This window comes from Hemitrygon akajei, chromosome 5, assembly GCF_048418815.1.
Source record: "Hemitrygon akajei chromosome 5, sHemAka1.3, whole genome shotgun sequence".
NCBI lineage: Eukaryota > Metazoa > Chordata > Chondrichthyes > Myliobatiformes > Dasyatidae > Hemitrygon > Hemitrygon akajei.
The window spans coordinates 190158023-190175965 of record NC_133128.1 but is presented as its reverse complement, the minus strand read 5'-3'; the positions used below and the strand labels follow the sequence as shown (position 1 = coordinate 190175965).

Sequence of the window (17943 nt, the reverse complement as noted above, 5' to 3'; positions counted from 1 at the left end):
CAAAAGCTTTCATTACTACCCTATTTATCTGTGACACCACTTTCAGGGAATTATGGGATCTGTATTCCCAGATCCCTCTGTTCTACCGCACTCCTCAGTGCCCAGCAATCACTTTCTAACACCTACCCTGGTTGGTCCTTTGTCAAGTGTAAAACCTCATACTTCACTGCTTTAAATTCCATTTGCCATTTTTCATTTTTCTAGGTGCTCCAGATACTGCTGCAAGCTTTTACAGTCTTCCTTGCTATCCATTATACCCCAAATCCACCAATTGGCTGATCCAGTTTACCATATCATTATCTAGATCATTGATATAGATGAGAAACAACAGCACCAACCACTGCAGCACACCACTAGTCACAGGCCTCCAGTCAGAGAGGCAACCATCTGCTACCGCTGTCCGGCATCTCCCACAAAGCCAATGTCTAATTCAATTTAGTACCTCATCTTGAATGCCTGGCAATCCTTCCAGAAACTGTGGAAACAGTGTGAAGACAGGCGGTAATGACAGGTTCCTCCTCCTTGTTACATTTCTTGGATTTTTTGTCGGCCCTTTCTAAAGGTCCGATTGATTTCATTCACCTTGTAGCTATTCTGTAAGAACGTCATGTACCTTATAAGACGTAGGAACTTCAGGATCTTCTTATTTCTTCATTGAGACTCTCCGAGTCCAAAACAGTTTTCTCAGGGTTAATCAAAGTAGAAAGAACTGTTCTATGTTGGGAGGCATGATGGTGGCTGTTATTGCTGAGGTTTAAGTTTGTTTGAATGGATTTCCAATGTCTGAGGCTACCATTTGGTTTACGTTGTATTAGAATGTCTAGGAATGGGAGGCAATCTTTGGATGTATGCTGTTCTGATGGTCGTGGAACTGTTGGAGTGCTTGGAGTCCATGAGGACACAATACAAAGGTGTCATGATTTATCTGTAGAAGCATTTGGGGCATAAGGATGATGAATTCAGCACCCTCTCCTCAAAGATGTCCATGTAGAAATTGGCAATAGCTGGACCCAGAGAGTCTCCACAAGGAAGTAAGGTGATTACACATGGCGTTCCTACAGAATGGCCACAAAGTGGAGGAAATGAATTGGGCCCTGAGAAGGGCCAATGAAAAATCCAGGAAACCTAACCTGCCTGTACCCGGCTGGAAGCCCAAGAAGAGTTTATTCTTCCAATAACTTCCTCACTACTGATGTCAGGTTCACAAGCCTATCATTTCCTGGCTTATTCTTAGAGCCTTTCTTAAACAACATTAGCTATCATCCAACCCTCCGGCATCTCACCTGTGGCAAAGGATGCTTTAAAAAATTCTGCTAGGGCCCTTGTAATTTCTGCAATAGTGTCCAAAGGAACACCTTGCCAGGTACTGGGGAATTATCCACTCTAATTTGCCTCAAGACACCAAACACCTCTTCTTGTGTAATCTGCATATGGTCTATGACCTTGCTGCTGCATTTCCCGACATCTTTAGACTGTGTCCATCTCCTGAGTAAATACAGAAGCAAAAAATCCATTTAATATCTCCCCATCTCATTTGGCTCCATGCACACATCACCACTGTGATCTTCCAGAGGAACAATTTTGTCCCTTGCTATCCTTTTGCACTTAATATATCTATAGGAGCCCTTAGGATTCTTGTCTGCCAGGGCAGCTTCATGCCTTCTTTTAGTCCTTCTAGTTTCCTTCTTAAGTGTTCTCTTGCATTTCTTATACTCTTCAAGTGCTTCATTTGTTCCTACCTGCCTATACCTACTTGGCACCTCCTTTTTCTTAACTAAGGCCTCAATATCTCTCAAAAACCAAGGTTCCATAAACCTATTAGCCTTGCCTTTCATTCTGACAGGAACATACAAACTCTGTATTCTCAAAATTACACTTTTGAAGGCTTTTGAAGACCAAGTACATCTTTGCTAGAAAACAGCCTGCCCCAATCCACAAATACCAGATCCTTTCTAATACCACCAAAATTGGCCTTTCTCCAATTTAGAACCTCATCCTGCTGACCAGATCATTGTCTTTGCATATATATGGTTTTGTGGTCATTGGATGCAAAGTGTTCCCCTACACAAACTTCTATCACCTGCCCTGTCTCATTCCCTAATGAGAAATCTAGTATCGCACTCTCTCTAGTTGAGTCTTCGATGTACTGTAAATAAACAAAATCATCACTGACACCCAGTGCATTCTCCAAATCTTCATTTTCATTATATCATTCAAGATGATTATCAATATCTTCAAATTCTTTGTAGTTCCTAACTTGTTGAAACAGTGAAATAATTTCATTTTCACTTCTGGCCATTTCTGGCATGTCCAAGCCTCAATGCTTGAAACTGCAGTGAGCAAAACTGTTCTGAATTCTCTTATTGCTTATTTCTTGCCAACAGAAATCACTGAGTTTTGAACAAAGAAACATGTAACTGACATTATTTAATAACTGTTTGCTCCAATCACTGTGTAGTGCCTAACGGCCACACAACTGCACACGACTGATGCTAGTTAGAAACTGTTCAGCAACAGTCTCCTGTACCAATTAAGCAACATAGTGTCCCAAATAAACAAAGGGAATCCCAACTATTTTCTCATTAGTTTTTGTTCTTTCAGAGTTGTCCCAAATAAGTGGCTGCCCAATTAACCTAAATCCACCATCTATACAACTCAAAACATTAGTCCCACCATGCTCAACCTTTCGATTCCTGACTTTGCATGAAGGCTTATCATCTTTCTCCACAACCACTCCTCTGTTTGCTCTGGCACTCCGGCCCCCATCTCCCTGCATCTCTATTTTAACACCCACCACCCCATGTAGCACTACCAAGCCTCCCGCAGGGATATTAGTTCCCCTCCATTTCAGGTGCAAACTGTTCCCTGCAAGGGAGCCCAGTAATCCAAAAATCTGAATCTGAATCACAATCAGAGTCAGGTTTTATTATCACTGGCATGTGTCATGAAATTTGTTAACTTATTAGCAGCAGTTCAATGCAATACACGATAATATAGAAAGGAAAAATAAATAAATTTCTGCAATTATATCTACATATATTGAATGCATTAAAAATAGTGCAAAAACAGAACCAGTATTTTTTTTACAAGGTGTGGTAGTGTTCAAGGGTTCACTGTCCATTTAGGAATCCTATAGCAGAGGGGAAGAAGGTGTTCCTGAATCGCTGAGTGTGTGCCTTCCGGCTTCTGTACCTCCTTCCTGACAGTAACAATGAGAAGAGGGCTTGCCCTGGGAGATGGGGGTCCCTTCTAATGCTCGTTGCCTTTCTGAGGCACTGCTGCTTGAAGATGTCTTGGATATTATGGAGGCTAGTACTCAAGATGGAGTTGACTAATTTTACGACCTTCTTTCGGTCCTGTGCAGAGGCCCCTCCCATACCAGACGGTGATGCAACCTGTCAGAATGCTCTCCATGGTACATCTATAGAAGATTTTGATTGTATTTGTTGACACACCAAATCTCTTCAAACTCCTAATGAAGTATAGCCGCTGTCTTGCCTTCTTTATATTTGCATCGATATGTTGAAACCAGGTTAGATCCTCAGAGTGTCACCCAGCAACTTGAAATAACTCACTCTCTCCACTTCTGATCCCTCTATGAGGATTGGTTTGTGTTCACTCATCTTATCCTTCCTAAAGTCAACAATCAGCTCTTTAGTCTTACTGACATTGAGTGCCAGGTTGTAGCTGCGACACCACGCAACTAGCTGGTATATCTCACTCCTGTACGCTCCCTCATCTCCATCCTAGATTTTACCAACAATGTTAGAATCAGCAAATTTATAGATGGCATTTGAGCCATCTAGCCACATAGTCATGGTATAGAAGAGTAGAGCAGTGGGTTAAGCACACACCCCAGAGGTGCACCAGTGAGGAGGAACTATTATCACCAATCCACGCAGATTGTACTCTTCCAGTTAGGAAGTTGAGGATTTAATTGCAAAGGGTGGTACAGCCCTCCCTCCTGCACCACTTCCTTAGTCATATGTTAAGCTTTCTGGTCTTACTAGCAGGTGGGATAGGTAGCAATCCAAAGATCACAACCTTGGAGGTCCTCTCCTTTAACTTAGCACCTAACTCCCTGAACTCACTGTGCAGGACCTCGTCACCCTTCCTACCTACATAGACCACAGCTTCTGGTTGCTCAGCCTCCGGTTTAAGAATGCTGTGGACTTGATCCGAGATGTCACTAAACATGGTACTTGGGAGGCAACAAACCATCTTGTTCTCACCCACAGAACCTCCAGATCACTACAGTTTGTCTCCTCGCCTCACTTCCTCTCTAAGCCACTGAGCCAGATTCAGTGCCAGGGATCTGACCACTATGGCTTTCCTCTGCTGGGTTATCCCACTATTGTGAGAACATTGTATTTTGGATCTCCTTTGTATAATAAATCCAAGTATTTTCCACTTCCACAATGATATGATCAATAATGATCAAAGCTTATTTGCTTTTCAATATAATTAAGTAAATTATTCCACAACATGGTAACTATGGATTTAAGGATGTATAAAATTATCTTCATAGAAAAAACTATGCTCATTTATATTAAAGCTTGCATGAAAATCCTCCATCATTTTATTGATGTGGTTCAGTGCTTCACAAATCAATATAAACTCATTGTTGCCAGTTGTAAAAGGTTAATCAATCAAACACTCTCTGTGCACTCACTGACTCCATTTATTGTGGTTGCAAAAATGATCTTCCCAGTTAAGCTATTGTAGAGTATCTAGATAGCATCTGTTTATGAATTACTTAGCCAACTGCAGGCAAGGTTCAGGCACCACTTTTTTAATGGAATGGGGGTGGGGAGCATCGTACAAAGTTAAAGTATTGAATGCCAAATCAGTTTATTGCCGGAGACTTGGGTGGTGTAGTAAGGGTGGATATTACAGGGGTAGTACTCTCGTAACCTCTCACTCCTCAGGTAATTTTATCTCAGCAGATCCTTAATCTATTCTAAAACTTTTTTTAAAACATATTTAGATCTGTAAAGCTACCTGTTCCAGGTGCCATAAACTTTCTGCCCAGTACATCATAGGTAAAGCCCTCCCAACCATTGAGCGTATCTAAACACTGTTGTAGGAAAGCAGCATCCATCATCAGAGATCCTCATCACCCAGGCCAGTGCTCTTGTCTCGCTGTTGCCATCAGGTAGAAGGTACAAGAGCCTCAGGACTCACATGACCAGGTTCAACAACAGTTACTACCCCTCAACCATCAGGCTCTTGAACAGAAGGGGATAATTACACTCACTTGTCTATTCATTGAGATGTTCCCACAACATCTTTATCTCATTATCTCATGTTGTTGTTATTTATTCCCATTCATTTATATTTGTATTGTACAGTTTGTTGTCTTCTGCACTCTAGTTGATCTTTCATTGATCTTGTTATAGTTACTATCCTATTGATTTGCTAAGTATCTCTGCAGAAAATTGAATCTCAGGGTTATATGTGGTGACATATATAATTTTACTGATAATAAATTTTACTTTAAACTTTGAACTTTGATATGTCTTCTGATATTCACTGGCAGTGTCAGAAAAGTCAAAATACACGATCACTAACAGTAAGCAGAAAGCATGGCAGCACCTCTACCTCCTTTGGAGTTTGCAGAGATTCGGCATGACATCTAAAACTTTGACAAACTTCTACAGGTGGAGAGTGTATTGACTGGTTGCATCACAGCCTGGTATGGAAACACCAATGCCCTTGAACAGAAAGCCCTACAAAAAGTAGTGGATACGGCCCAGTCCATCATAGATAAAGCCCTCCCCACCACTGAGCACATCTACATGAAATGCTGTTGCAGGAAAGCAGCATCCATCATCAGGGACCTCTCCACCACCCAGGACATGCTCTCTTCTCACTACTCCCATCAGGGCTCACACCACTAGTCACACACCAGGAACAGTCATTACCCCTTAATCATCAGGCTCTTGAACCAAAGGGGATAATTTCACTCAACTTCACTTGCCCCATCATTGAAATGTTCCTAGAACCCATGGACTCATTTTCAAGGACGCCATCTCATGTTCTCAATAGTTATTGATTATTTATTTATTAGTATTATTTCTTTATTTTTGTATTTGCACAGTTTGCTGTCTTTTGCACACTGGTTGAACACACAAGTTGGTGAGGTCTTTCATTGAATTTGCTATGATTATTATTTTGTAGATTTATTGATGATGTCTGGAAGAAGATGAATCTCAGGGTTGTATATGGTGACATATATGTACTTTGATAATAAATTTACTTTGAACTTTTAAAGTCACAGATCATCGATATTGCAATGACAATCAGAGAATATGTCAACTAAACACCGAAAGGAAAGAGCACAGATATCTGGCTCCTTACTATAAGCTGTAAATAAAATGTAATGATAAGTTTTATGGGATATATCTGGTAGCTCAGCTGGATCAGGCAATGAGCAGCTGCACCAAATCACTTAATAGGTCTGAGGTTCAAGCTGAGGTCCATAATTTCTTAAAAGTTTTCTGCCAGCATGTTGTGTGAGAGTGCTGGAATCTGGACTTCCAACCTTTTTCCATGCCACAGACCCCTACCATTAACCAATGGGTCTGTGGACCCCAGGTTGGGAACCCCTGGTTGGAATTATAATTGATGATATTGCAGTTAGCAGAGGCAGATCAGATGGTGTACTTGACAAGATAATATGATATGATACTCATTTTCATCATCCTCAACCAGGGCACTGAGTTCATTTCTGATCAGCTGAAGGAAATGCATTGTGCATTATGTGGATGATCTAGTCATTTCACTGGGCAAATGTATGTACCTATCTTGAATGATGTCTGTTGAATTTACTGTTAGCAGGGGTCTTTCCAAAACAACAAAGTTAGGGTTTTGTGCTGTCACAGATTTTGTACAATCACAGGTAAAATGGCCCACCATCATGGTACAGTACTATACTAAAGACTTAGGCATATATACATACATACATATATATATATATATATATATATATATATTTAGCTAGGGTGTCTAAGACTTTTGCACAGTACTGTATTTATCAATGTGGAGCAGAGAGCGAGTTTGTAAATCTGGCTGGAGCAAAGGATGCTGGGAATGGCAAGTGTGGATCACCATAGGAGGGGTGTGGAACAGGTGGCAGAGAAGGAGTGCCAGGGCGGGGGGGGGGGGGGAGGTGGGGGAGGGCAGGCATGGGATTGGACACACCCAGCCCTGAGACACCAGGCAAGGTCATTTGATTCCAAACAATTGGTTTATTGAATCAGGATCAGAATCAGATTGATTATTATAGAATGTCTCTCTGGTGCTTCCTGCTCCCTCTCCTCTCCCTTCTCCCTTTTCCAACCACGAATCCCCTCTCCCTGCTCTTTTCCCACTCTCAGTCCATAACGGAGACCCATATCAGAATCAGGTTTATCCACATATGTCATGAATTCTTTTTTTTGGCAGCAGCAATTCTGAATCCAAACAGCCAACTTGGCTTGGAATAACTCTGAGCTTGTACTCACTGGAATTCAGAAGAATGAAGGGGGATCTCACTGAAACCTATCAAATGGTGAAGGACCTCAAAAGGGTGCATGTGAAGAGGTGGTGTCTAAGGCCAGAGAACACAGCCTCAGAATAGAGTAGCATCCATTTAGAACAGAGATGAGGAGGAATATCTTTAGCCAGAGAGTGGTAAATCTGTGGAATTCATTGCCAAAGGTGGCTGTGGAAGCTAAATCATTGGGTATATTTGAGGCAGAGGCTGAAAGATTCTTGATTAGTCAGGACATAAAGGGATATCAGGAGAAGGCAGAATATTGGGGTTGAGAGGGAAATGGACCAGTCATGATGAACTGGTGGAGTGGATTTGATGAACTAAATGGCTATTTCTGCTAAATTAATTCACCATAGATCCAACACATCTTAATCTTCTGGATGAGCTGCCTAAGAAGGTCCTGAATAAAATGCATGCAGACAGCACTCATCAGTCACCTTTGTCACCTCCTCATAAAACTCAATCAAGTTAGTAAGACACAATTTGCCCTGAACAAAGTCATGTTCACTGTCCTTAATTAAAACATCGAAACATAGAAATTAAGCCATTGTTTTCCAAATGCTTCATGAAAGATTCCCTGAGAATCCTCCCTAGTGGCTTCCCTGTCACTGACATGAGACTCACAAGATTATTCCTATTTCCCTTCTTGAGTAATTGAACTATATTAGTTACTTGCCAGCCTTCCAGGACATTGCCTGTGGCTAGAGAGGATACATATCAGAATGCTGTTTCTGGATTTCAGTTCGGCATTCAACACTATTGTGCCAGGGACCTTGGTGAACAAATTCCTACTTCTCAGTCTAAGTACAACATTGTACAACTGGGTGTTGGACTTCCTAATCAACAGACTTTAGGTCAACCACTCCTCCCTTCTCATCATCCTCATCACGGGTACCCTCAGGGCTGTGTGCTGAGTCCATTGCTGTACGTGCTACTTACACATGACCACATGGCAAAACACCTGAATAATCGCATTCAAGTTCACTGATGAAGCAACAATGGTGAGATTCATCACCAACAAACGATGAGATGGCTTACAGTGAGGAGATGGAAGAGCTCGAGGCCTGGCGCTAGGCAAATAACCTCTTCCTCAATGTCAGCAAGACAATGGAGAACTTCAGGAGAACTGTCACCACTCACACCCCTCTTCAAATCGGCGGCATTGCAGTGGGAACTACAAATAGTTTCAAACTTCTGGAAGTGCACATCCCTCACAACCTCTCATAGTACCAGACATCTCCTACAGAACCAAGAAAGCTCACCAATGCCTCTACTTTCTGTGGAGTTGCCAGAACAGAACAGTGCCAGAAATGAACTCCAAATTCCAGAATGCCCCAAACTGTAATAACAACATTTAAGATACCGTGGTGCCAAATTTTTACAGGGAAATTGGTGAACTGGTTTAGTTTTGTCATATGTACTGAGGTCCAGTGAAAAACATGTCTTAATGTTATTGAAAAGCTCATTTTACACACCTAACTTAAATAAGTCTGAAAATCATAGAAGTTAATAATAACCACAAGCTTTCAGTATTAATTTTGATATACATGAATACTAGCATTCAAAATTGTTCAGTGAATATATAAATGGAAGTCTCAGATCCTTAAGTGAAATAATTTTATCGGCTAATTATCCTTCAGTATTGAAAGGTGGAGAGCACTATTTAGTGCTGTAACCTTATGGATGAATCAATGTTAAATCAATACACTATAATTCTGTGCATTATTTTGCTGTGACGTTTCAACCTAATAGATATTTGGATTCAAACTTGATAGTTTAGATCTTATTCTGATGTTTCAGCAAACTTCCAGCATAATTCCTACTGACAAGAGCTGCTCCAGACACTCTGCACATCCCCATGCACGCCCTGAATTCACTGTCCACAAAATCCTCATTTCCTATATGCAACACTGGGCCATCATTATCATCAGTATGTGCTGTGTCATATGACATGGGTAACCATGGTCTTTCCATGACTGTGATTGAACTTGGCAACATTTTTCAACGGAAGTGATTGGCCATCACCTTCTTCTGGGCAGTATTTTTACAAAACAGGTGACCCCAGCCATTATCAATAATTGTCAGAGATTGTCTGTCTGGCGTCAGTGGTCACATAACCAGGACTTATAATTTGCTTAGTTGCTCATACACCCATCCACCACCAGCTTCCATGTGACCCTGATCGAAGGAGGAATGGGGGCGGGGTCTAAGCAGGTGCTACTCCTTGCCCAAGGGTGACTTGCAGGCTAGTGGAGGGAAGGAGCACCTTACATTCCCTTTAGTAGAGACGCATCTCCACCCCACCACACAGGGTAGCACATTAAAATACAAATACAAATGATACCTTTGCCACCATTGATACTTTAACATGTAGATTGGAAGTTTTGCATATGTACTTGACTTCCAATATTCTGTGAGCATTGAAAGGTGTATTTAACTAAGTTCAGCAATCAGTGGCACAGACTATGATATATTTTGAAAGAATGAGAAGCATCATTTTTCTTCAGCCTACAATAATTTATAATGTTGATAAGACTCCACGTGCACCTCTAAGGTCTGCTACAGGTAAACTTTATGCCTATTACACCGTAAAGTTGTTCAAGATCAAGTTAATCTTATTGCAATCAGATCCCCCAATCAGTCTAAAGATATACTGGGGTTCTGTAAATGGAGAATACACAAGGAATCAGGTGGTCCCTAAGGTTTTACTGCAAATACTGTCAAAACAAGATTATTGATGGCTGTTGTAGGACCACTGATAAATGTGTGACCAAGTCTCAACATGCCTATGCCACCTGCTGAGAAGCAGTGAAAACGGGAGTGAACATTTCTCATGCCGGTGTGATATATCCCAAAAAGATCTGTACACTTGGCCATATCCAACCACGAAGCACGTCTTTCCCTCCCCCGCCACTTCCCCACTTTCTGCTTTCCGCAGGGATCACTTCCTATGTGATTCTCTTGTCTATTCGTCTCTCCCCATAATCTCTCTCCTGGCACTTATCCTTGCACGCGGAACAAGTGTTACACCTGCCCCTACACCTCCTCCCTCACTACCATTCAGGGTCCAAAATAGTCCTTCCAGGTGAGGTGACACTTAACCTTTGAGTCTGTTGGAGTCATTTACTGTGTTTGGTGCTCCCAATGTGGCCTCCTGTATGTTGGTGAGACCCGACGTAGATTGGGAGACTGCTTGGTCGAGCACCTACACTCCACCTGCCAGAAAACACAGGATCTCCCAGTGGTCACCCATTTCAATTCCACTTTCCATTCCCATTCCAATATGAGGCCACACTCAGGTTGCAGGAACAATGCCTTATATTCCGTCTGGATAGCCTCCAACCTGATGGCATGAACATGGATTTCTCGAACTTCTGGTAATGCCCCCCCACCTTCACCATTCCCTATTTCCTGCTCTCTCTCACCATATCTCTTGCCTGCCCATTATGTCCCCCTGGTGCTTCTCCCCTTTTTCTTTCTTCCATGGTCTTCTGTGCTCCCTCTTCTATCAGACTCCCCTTCCTCCGGCCCTGTATCTCTTTCACCAATCAACTTCCCAGCTCTTCACTTCATCCCTCTCCCTTCAGGTTTCACCTATCACCTTGTCTTTCTCTCTCGCTTCACCCCACCTTTTAAATCTACTCCTCAACTGTTTTTCTCCAGTCCTGCTGAAGGGTCTCGGCCTGAAACATTGTCTGTACTCTTTTCCATAGATGCAGCCTGGCCTGCTGAGTTTCTCCAGCATTTTGTGTGTGCTGCTTGTACACCTAGCTTAACAATTCACTCCTGCTGCCTGATTTTACTTCTTCTCAGAACTTCTTAAGTTATTTTCAAATATTGAATGTCTAAGCTAGTGCCTTCAATTCCAAGGAAGACATTTGTAACATATCTATTTCCACATAAAATAATCTTAGCAAATATGCAACAACCTCCAAGAAGACCACAGCCTTGTCGAGGTTCGCATGCTTGTGTTCCTCAATGACCTGGAGAGCTATATTTGCTGGAGTCAGAGCTTTATGCCTTGGATTTGGGAAGGGTCACCATGAAAACAGGTCAAAGGCTAGTGGACAGACTAAGAGTGGTTCACCGGTCTGCTGGGTTCAGGGGTTCAGCTCAGGGCTAACAGCCCTGACTAGTATATCAATATTGTTACGGAAACAGCAATGAGGAATCCACTACATCTGAGTGTGATGGTATTCCCAAGTCTCCACCGGGACTTGCATGACTGACGGTAGTGAAAACCGAGAGGAAGTTTCCTACATGACGAACACCACAGGGATGGAGGACCTTCACTGCTGCCCTAAACACCAGCGGTGTAATGGGCAGTAAGTAACGGGATATGCAGCAAAACTCAAATTTTTACACAAATATGTCAATATAGTAAACTAATTGCATGAAATGAAAGTGAATGATCCATGCATCCTGTTCAGTTGACAAGTTTCTAAACATGACTGTGAATTAATTTTTAAATTACAAAACTATGCACGTACCACTTCTACTCCCAAAACAGATCTTCACTTGAAGAAAACACTGAATGATTTTCAGAATTTACTTTGTTTTAGGACCCATCATCATTATGGGTCATTTTGTATGACGTAGGTGACCATGATTGTTCTTGCCAAATTTTTCTACCGAAGCTTTCTTCTGGGCAGTGTCTTAGAAGGTGGGTGACCTCCCTTCTCCCCGCCCCCAGCCATTATCAATACTCTTCAGAGATTGTCTGCATGGCATCAGTGGTTGTGAAACCAGGACCTATGATATGCACCACCTGCTCCCATGGCTTCACGAGATGCTGATCAGGTGCTAAACCTCTCCCTTGGGTGACCTGCAGGCCAGCAGTGGGGGCAGTATATGTGTTATAAGATGATATCACCAAGCATAACCTACTACTCAATGGCAATACAACATGCAATATAACATAAATTACCTAATTGGTTTGATTGAGTTTTTTTAGAAGTTTATTCTATGCTGTCAGTCAGTATTTACTGATATTTAATAGTATCCATATAAACCACTAGATGGCAGCAGCAACATAGCATTTTCCCTTGCTAACAGGATTATAAAAATGAATTCTATTATTTTATAAGCATGGCCTTTTTTCTCTTTGAATATTGACCTACAACAATATCTGGAACACAAGAAAATCTGCAGATGCTAGAAATTCAAAGCAACTCACACACAAAATATTTGAGGTACTCAGCAGCATCAATAGAGAACAGGCAATGTTTTGGGCCGAGACCCTTCTTCAGGACTGAAGTAGATTTCCTTTTCTCTCCCTTTTCAGTGGCTTGGATGGTGTATACCTTAGACTTTAGATTCAACACTGAGTCATGTCATCTGCAGAAAGGATCTGAAGAATTAGCAATAGTTGGATGCATAAAGGGAGGTCAGGAGATGAATACAGGGCCCTAGTGGAGGACTTCGTCAAATGGTGCAAGCTGAATCATCTACAGCTCAACATTAGTAAGACAAAGGAGATGGTGATGGACTTGAGGAAGACGAAGCCTGCACTGCTCCCTGTTACTATTGATAGTGAGGATGTGGATGTGTTGAGGACCTTCAAGTACCTTGGAGTGCACCTGATGACAGAGTTAAGTGGAGCACCAACAGAGAGGCTGTTTACAAGAAGGGCCAGAGTTGCCTCTACTTCCTGAGGAGACTGAGCTCCTTTGGAGTATGCAGGCCTCTCCTTCACATGTTCTACCAGTTTGTGTCGCCTGAACAATCTTCTATGCAGTGGTGTGCTTGGGCAATGAAATCAACACAGGTGATGCCAACAGGCTCAATAGATTAGAACAGGCTGATTAGAAAGGCTCGCACTGTTATAGGAGTCAAACTGGACACACTGGTGGCTGTGGTAGAACAAAGGACCCTACGGAAAATTCTAGCACATCAGGACAATGTTTCTCACCTTCTGCATGCCACCTTGGCTGAACAGAAGAACAATTTTAGTAATAGACTCAGTCAACTGTGCTGCTCCAAAGAGCACCTATGAGGTAATTCTTACTTTCGGCCATTAGGCTCTATAACGAGTCAACCTATAGCCAGGGAAGTGATGACCTCCTCCTTTCAGACAGTTTGAGCGAACGTATTTTTTATTCTTTCTTACTTCTCTTCTAATAGTTGTTTATTTGTATATCTGTGTACTTGTAATGTGACTGTGACACTGTAATTTCCTTTGGGATCATTAAAATATCTATCTATCTATCTATGTTGATCACTGTTGATGAATTTTCTGTTTCAATTCTATCTACTCCAACAATATTTATGGAGTATTTCTACTGTTGACATTGGTCTTTTATATGAAACACAACACTAGTCGCTATCATTTTTTATAGTTTGGCACTTCCATTGTTTCGCTTATTCTGTGGTTTCTGAGCTGACGCTTACATTTGCATTCATCTTTCAGTTTTACACATTTAACCAGAATTTACTGAACTTCAGAAACAAATTATTGACTTAATTATACTACAAGGCTTCAGTTAGTTCATTTGGCTCAGTTTCTGTCTAATATCTTATTAGAAATTGACTGACCTGACTTGCTGAATAATATACAGTCAGAGAAACCTGGAATCTTTTTGTAACTGGTTTTAGTAAAACAGATGCTTTTAATAAAATTAATGAAATATAAAAAGTTGGCTGCATCTATTACTAGAGTGTCATAAAAAAGTACAACACAGGAGCAAGCCATTTGGTCCATCTACTTAATTAAGTAAATCTGTATTTCCATTTCCACTTACAAAGTATAATAAATTATTAATTAACACCAGAATGGGCTATGGGCACCCCTAGGTAATTTCTAAAGTAAGTACATGTTCGGCACAGCATTGTGAGCCAAAGGGCTTGTATTGTGCTGTAGTTTATCTGTTTCTATGTTTCTAAGAGTGCGTTATGTTGCTTTGGTAACCTGAGCCATACTGGAATTGACAATATATAATTCTCATGAAATCATACTCATTAATTTAAACAATAATTTAATCTAATTATTTGAGATTTGTTTCTTTAAAAAAATCAAAGGAAGTATTTATAGCAGAACAAGTATGTTATCTGTTTGATCAGTGTCTCTATCCAAAACCACTATGAGATATGAACAATACACTGACTGTTTTCATCTTATGTTCTGCTTATTTGACATTTAAAATATTGAAGAATTATAAAACTGGAGATATGCCATAGGATACTGGCACATAAATTCGCTGGAACTTTGAACTTTGAAATTGTTAAGAGGTTGAAATATGCAGGTTAGTGCTAATACTAAAATAGTAAAGAGGAATTTCAGACAAATCTATACATTCTTATACACTAGCATTTCAATGTCTATTTTAATGAAAATTAATGAGAACATATTCACTGGTATGTTGAATCTTTTGTTATTTGGTTCCAGCACAGTTAAAGGAGATAAGTTGTTTTGGAAGATGACTAATTATATTCAGGATCAGGTTTAATGTCACCGCATTTAGAACCATAGAACATTACAGCACATAAACAGGGTTTTGGCCCTTCCTGGCTGTGCTGAACCATTTTTCTGCCGAGTCCCACTGACCTGCACCTGGCCCATATCCCTCCAAACCCCTCTCATCCATGTACCTGTCCAAGTTTTTCTTAAATGTTAAAAGTGAGCCCGCATTCACCACTTCATCTGGCAGCTCATTCCACACTCCCACCAGTCTGTGTGAAGAAGCCCCCCCTTAATGTTCCCTTTAAACTTTTCCCCCTTCACCCTTAACCCATGTCCTCTGGTTTTTTTCCCCTAGCCTCAGTGGAAAAAGCCTGCTTGCATTCACTCTATCTATACCCATCATAATTTTATATACCTCTATCGTCTCCCCTCATTCTTCTACGCTCCAGGGAATAAAGTCCTAACCTATTCAACCTTTCTCTGTAACTCAGTTTCTCAAGTCCTGGCAACGTCCTTGTAAACCTTCTCTGCACTCTTTCAAACTTATTAACATCCTTCCTGTAATTCGGTGACCAAAACTGCACATTTCATTTGTCACTAAAATGTGTTAACTTTGTGGCAGTAGTACATGATAATATAGGGAAAACTGTAAATAACAGTAAGTTTATATAAATGTATATCAAATTGTTAAGTTAAGATAAGTAGTGTAAAACAGCAATAAAAAAGTAGTGAGGCAGTGTTCATGGTTGCAGGGTCCATTTAGATATCGGATGGCAAAGCTGCTCCCCAGTCTCTGAGTGTTCTTCTGAACATTAGAAAATATTTCACATTATACACATATATATTGGACTGCCTCAAGGAATACTATCTGCTCTATGTGGTCTTACCTACTTCAAGCTTCTGCGATTCAGAATGGATTTGGTTGCCTGACAATATTTCAAGGCAATGCTCCTTCTCTGTTCGTAGGATAGCCGGGAGATCACAGTGTATGGGGTTGTTTCTCACCTAAACAAATGGAAATAAAAGTTACTGTTAGAGCCTTTAATCTGGTATAACGAATATTATATATATATATATATATATATATATATATATATAAAGCAAAGCTCTATGTAATTCCGTGTGAAGTTTGTGCCAGTAACGCCGTATACTGGACTCGTTGTAACCGAAGTGAATTGAAATGGCCCGCACTAAAGCAACAGATGGAATGAATATCACAACGGATGAACACGCGTGTGTTCGTTCGGTACTTAAAGCATTACTGTGTACACACTTAGGCGCACTTCGCCAACACGGCTTGGCGCACTTCGCCAACACGGCTTGGCGCACTTAGCCCAGGCTAACAAAGGCAGGAATAAATGCTGGAAGCAAATAGCCAGCCAAGCAGCATCTGTGGAAGGAAATACCAGTTAACCTTTCAGATCAAGAATATATCCTCCGAAACTAAATCAATTTTCTTTCCCGACATGATCTTCTAGTCATGCAAGTAGGTTAGTGAACACCCTCTATTCGACATACTTCTAAATCAAGGGGTACTAACCTTTTTTATCCATGCTCCCCCCAAACATTAACCGAGGGACCCCTGTACTAGATCTAGAAGTAAACGGTTTACTTACTATAGCGATAGCGTCCAGGCACATCACAATGAGAAGGATCCTCATAGTGTGGAGATGTCCCATAAGATGTGCTCCTTGGATTTCTGCCGCCCTGTATATAATTGAAATAAATCGTTTGGGGTCGTTTAATCTTGCCAATGAAGATACCTGTTACTTTTTACTTCTGAATGTAACTGTCACCTTACTGTTCAAAGAAAGCACGACCGTCCGTTTGTCGATCTTTGACGTGAGAGAAACCTTTTCTTGTAAGAAGAACTGGATTGTAAACTTCTGATCCCGGAGAAGTCCTGATAAGGGATCTTAATCGGAAACCTCGACTCGCGCCTTTTGCCTCCACAGATGCTGCGGGACTCGCTGAGTTCTTCGCGACAACTGTTCTTGTTTGTAAATGTTTCCTCCTGCCACTGATCAAAATCCGACAACTACAGCAGGATTTATGCCTCGGGAGCTGACATTTGCAGATTATATCTTCAGTATCTCGAAGTCAATGATTACACAGTTAGAGGAGGGCCAATACACGCAAATGTTTCAGCTGCGGAAAAAAAATAGTGTATATAAAACGCCTCCCGCCCACCCTTCAGTTTGCAAGTCCCGAGTGAGTAAACCTGAGGCTGAAGATGCGCGACCTCTTGCGAGAGCCGCTTAAACCACGAAGACACGATCCTGGCCGGGATCCGCGGGATGGCTTTTTTGTTGTTGTTTTGGCCGTTGCTCTGGCCGACAGTGTTCTGAGATTTGCCGATATTTCATTATCCTTCAGTCGGCAACAAAGGACACAAGAAGGAGGAGGAACCCAACCCAGGGCAAAATCAATGATTGCAGTTTATCGGAACATGGTGATGAATTGTTGTATTATGCTTCCAGGCAGCTGCTTTTTAATCTCCGTAACAGGCAGTGAAATTGTAACTTGTTGATGTTTAATAATATTAAAGTGCTTGTTTTGAGCTGCATTATCAGTTAGATCCAATTAGATTTGCAACATTTCAATTTGTTTCATGAATAATCAATCCAACGATTTGTAGAAGTGAAATCTATGTTTCATATCTGTTGTAATGATACACAGCTTACTGGAGATTGCTGCCAACATTTATGTATACGTTCCCAGCGTTGGTCTGTGAGACTCCTCCGTGGTACCTCACCTCATGTGTTCTGCTCTAGACACAGATTGAAAATAGCGCTTATAAGAGATGTCTTAACGACGACCACGGTCCCCAAAGACAGGAGACATGGCCACATCAGGTCATCGACAAGTTCTTCTCCTTGACACGCTCCAGGCTCCTCAATAACAACCCGTATTTTTCTGGTGTAGGGACGATGGGTCAAAAAACAGAAGTCATTTTGTTTTGATGAATAATTGGTGTAGAAAGTACATTCCTTACATTAGTTCAGCT

General features: G+C 41.3%; 1 protein-coding gene across 1 annotated transcript in view; it reads right to left on the bottom strand.

Annotated features, from left to right (window-relative positions):
- The window catches only part of LOC140727262 (secretin receptor-like), a 64336-nt gene extending 47346 nt beyond the window's left edge, over positions 1 to 16990 (bottom strand). Inside the window, exons 1-3 of the mRNA XM_073044524.1 lie at positions 16738 to 16990; positions 16553 to 16643; positions 15824 to 15941 (exon numbers count right to left, since the gene is read on the bottom strand). Coding sequence (XP_072900625.1) covers positions 15824 to 15941; positions 16553 to 16615 — 181 coding nt within the window. The 5' untranslated portion in view covers positions 16616 to 16643; positions 16738 to 16990. The remainder of the gene's footprint in view (positions 1 to 15823; positions 15942 to 16552; positions 16644 to 16737) is intronic.
- Positions 16991 to 17943: the final 953 nt, after the last annotated feature.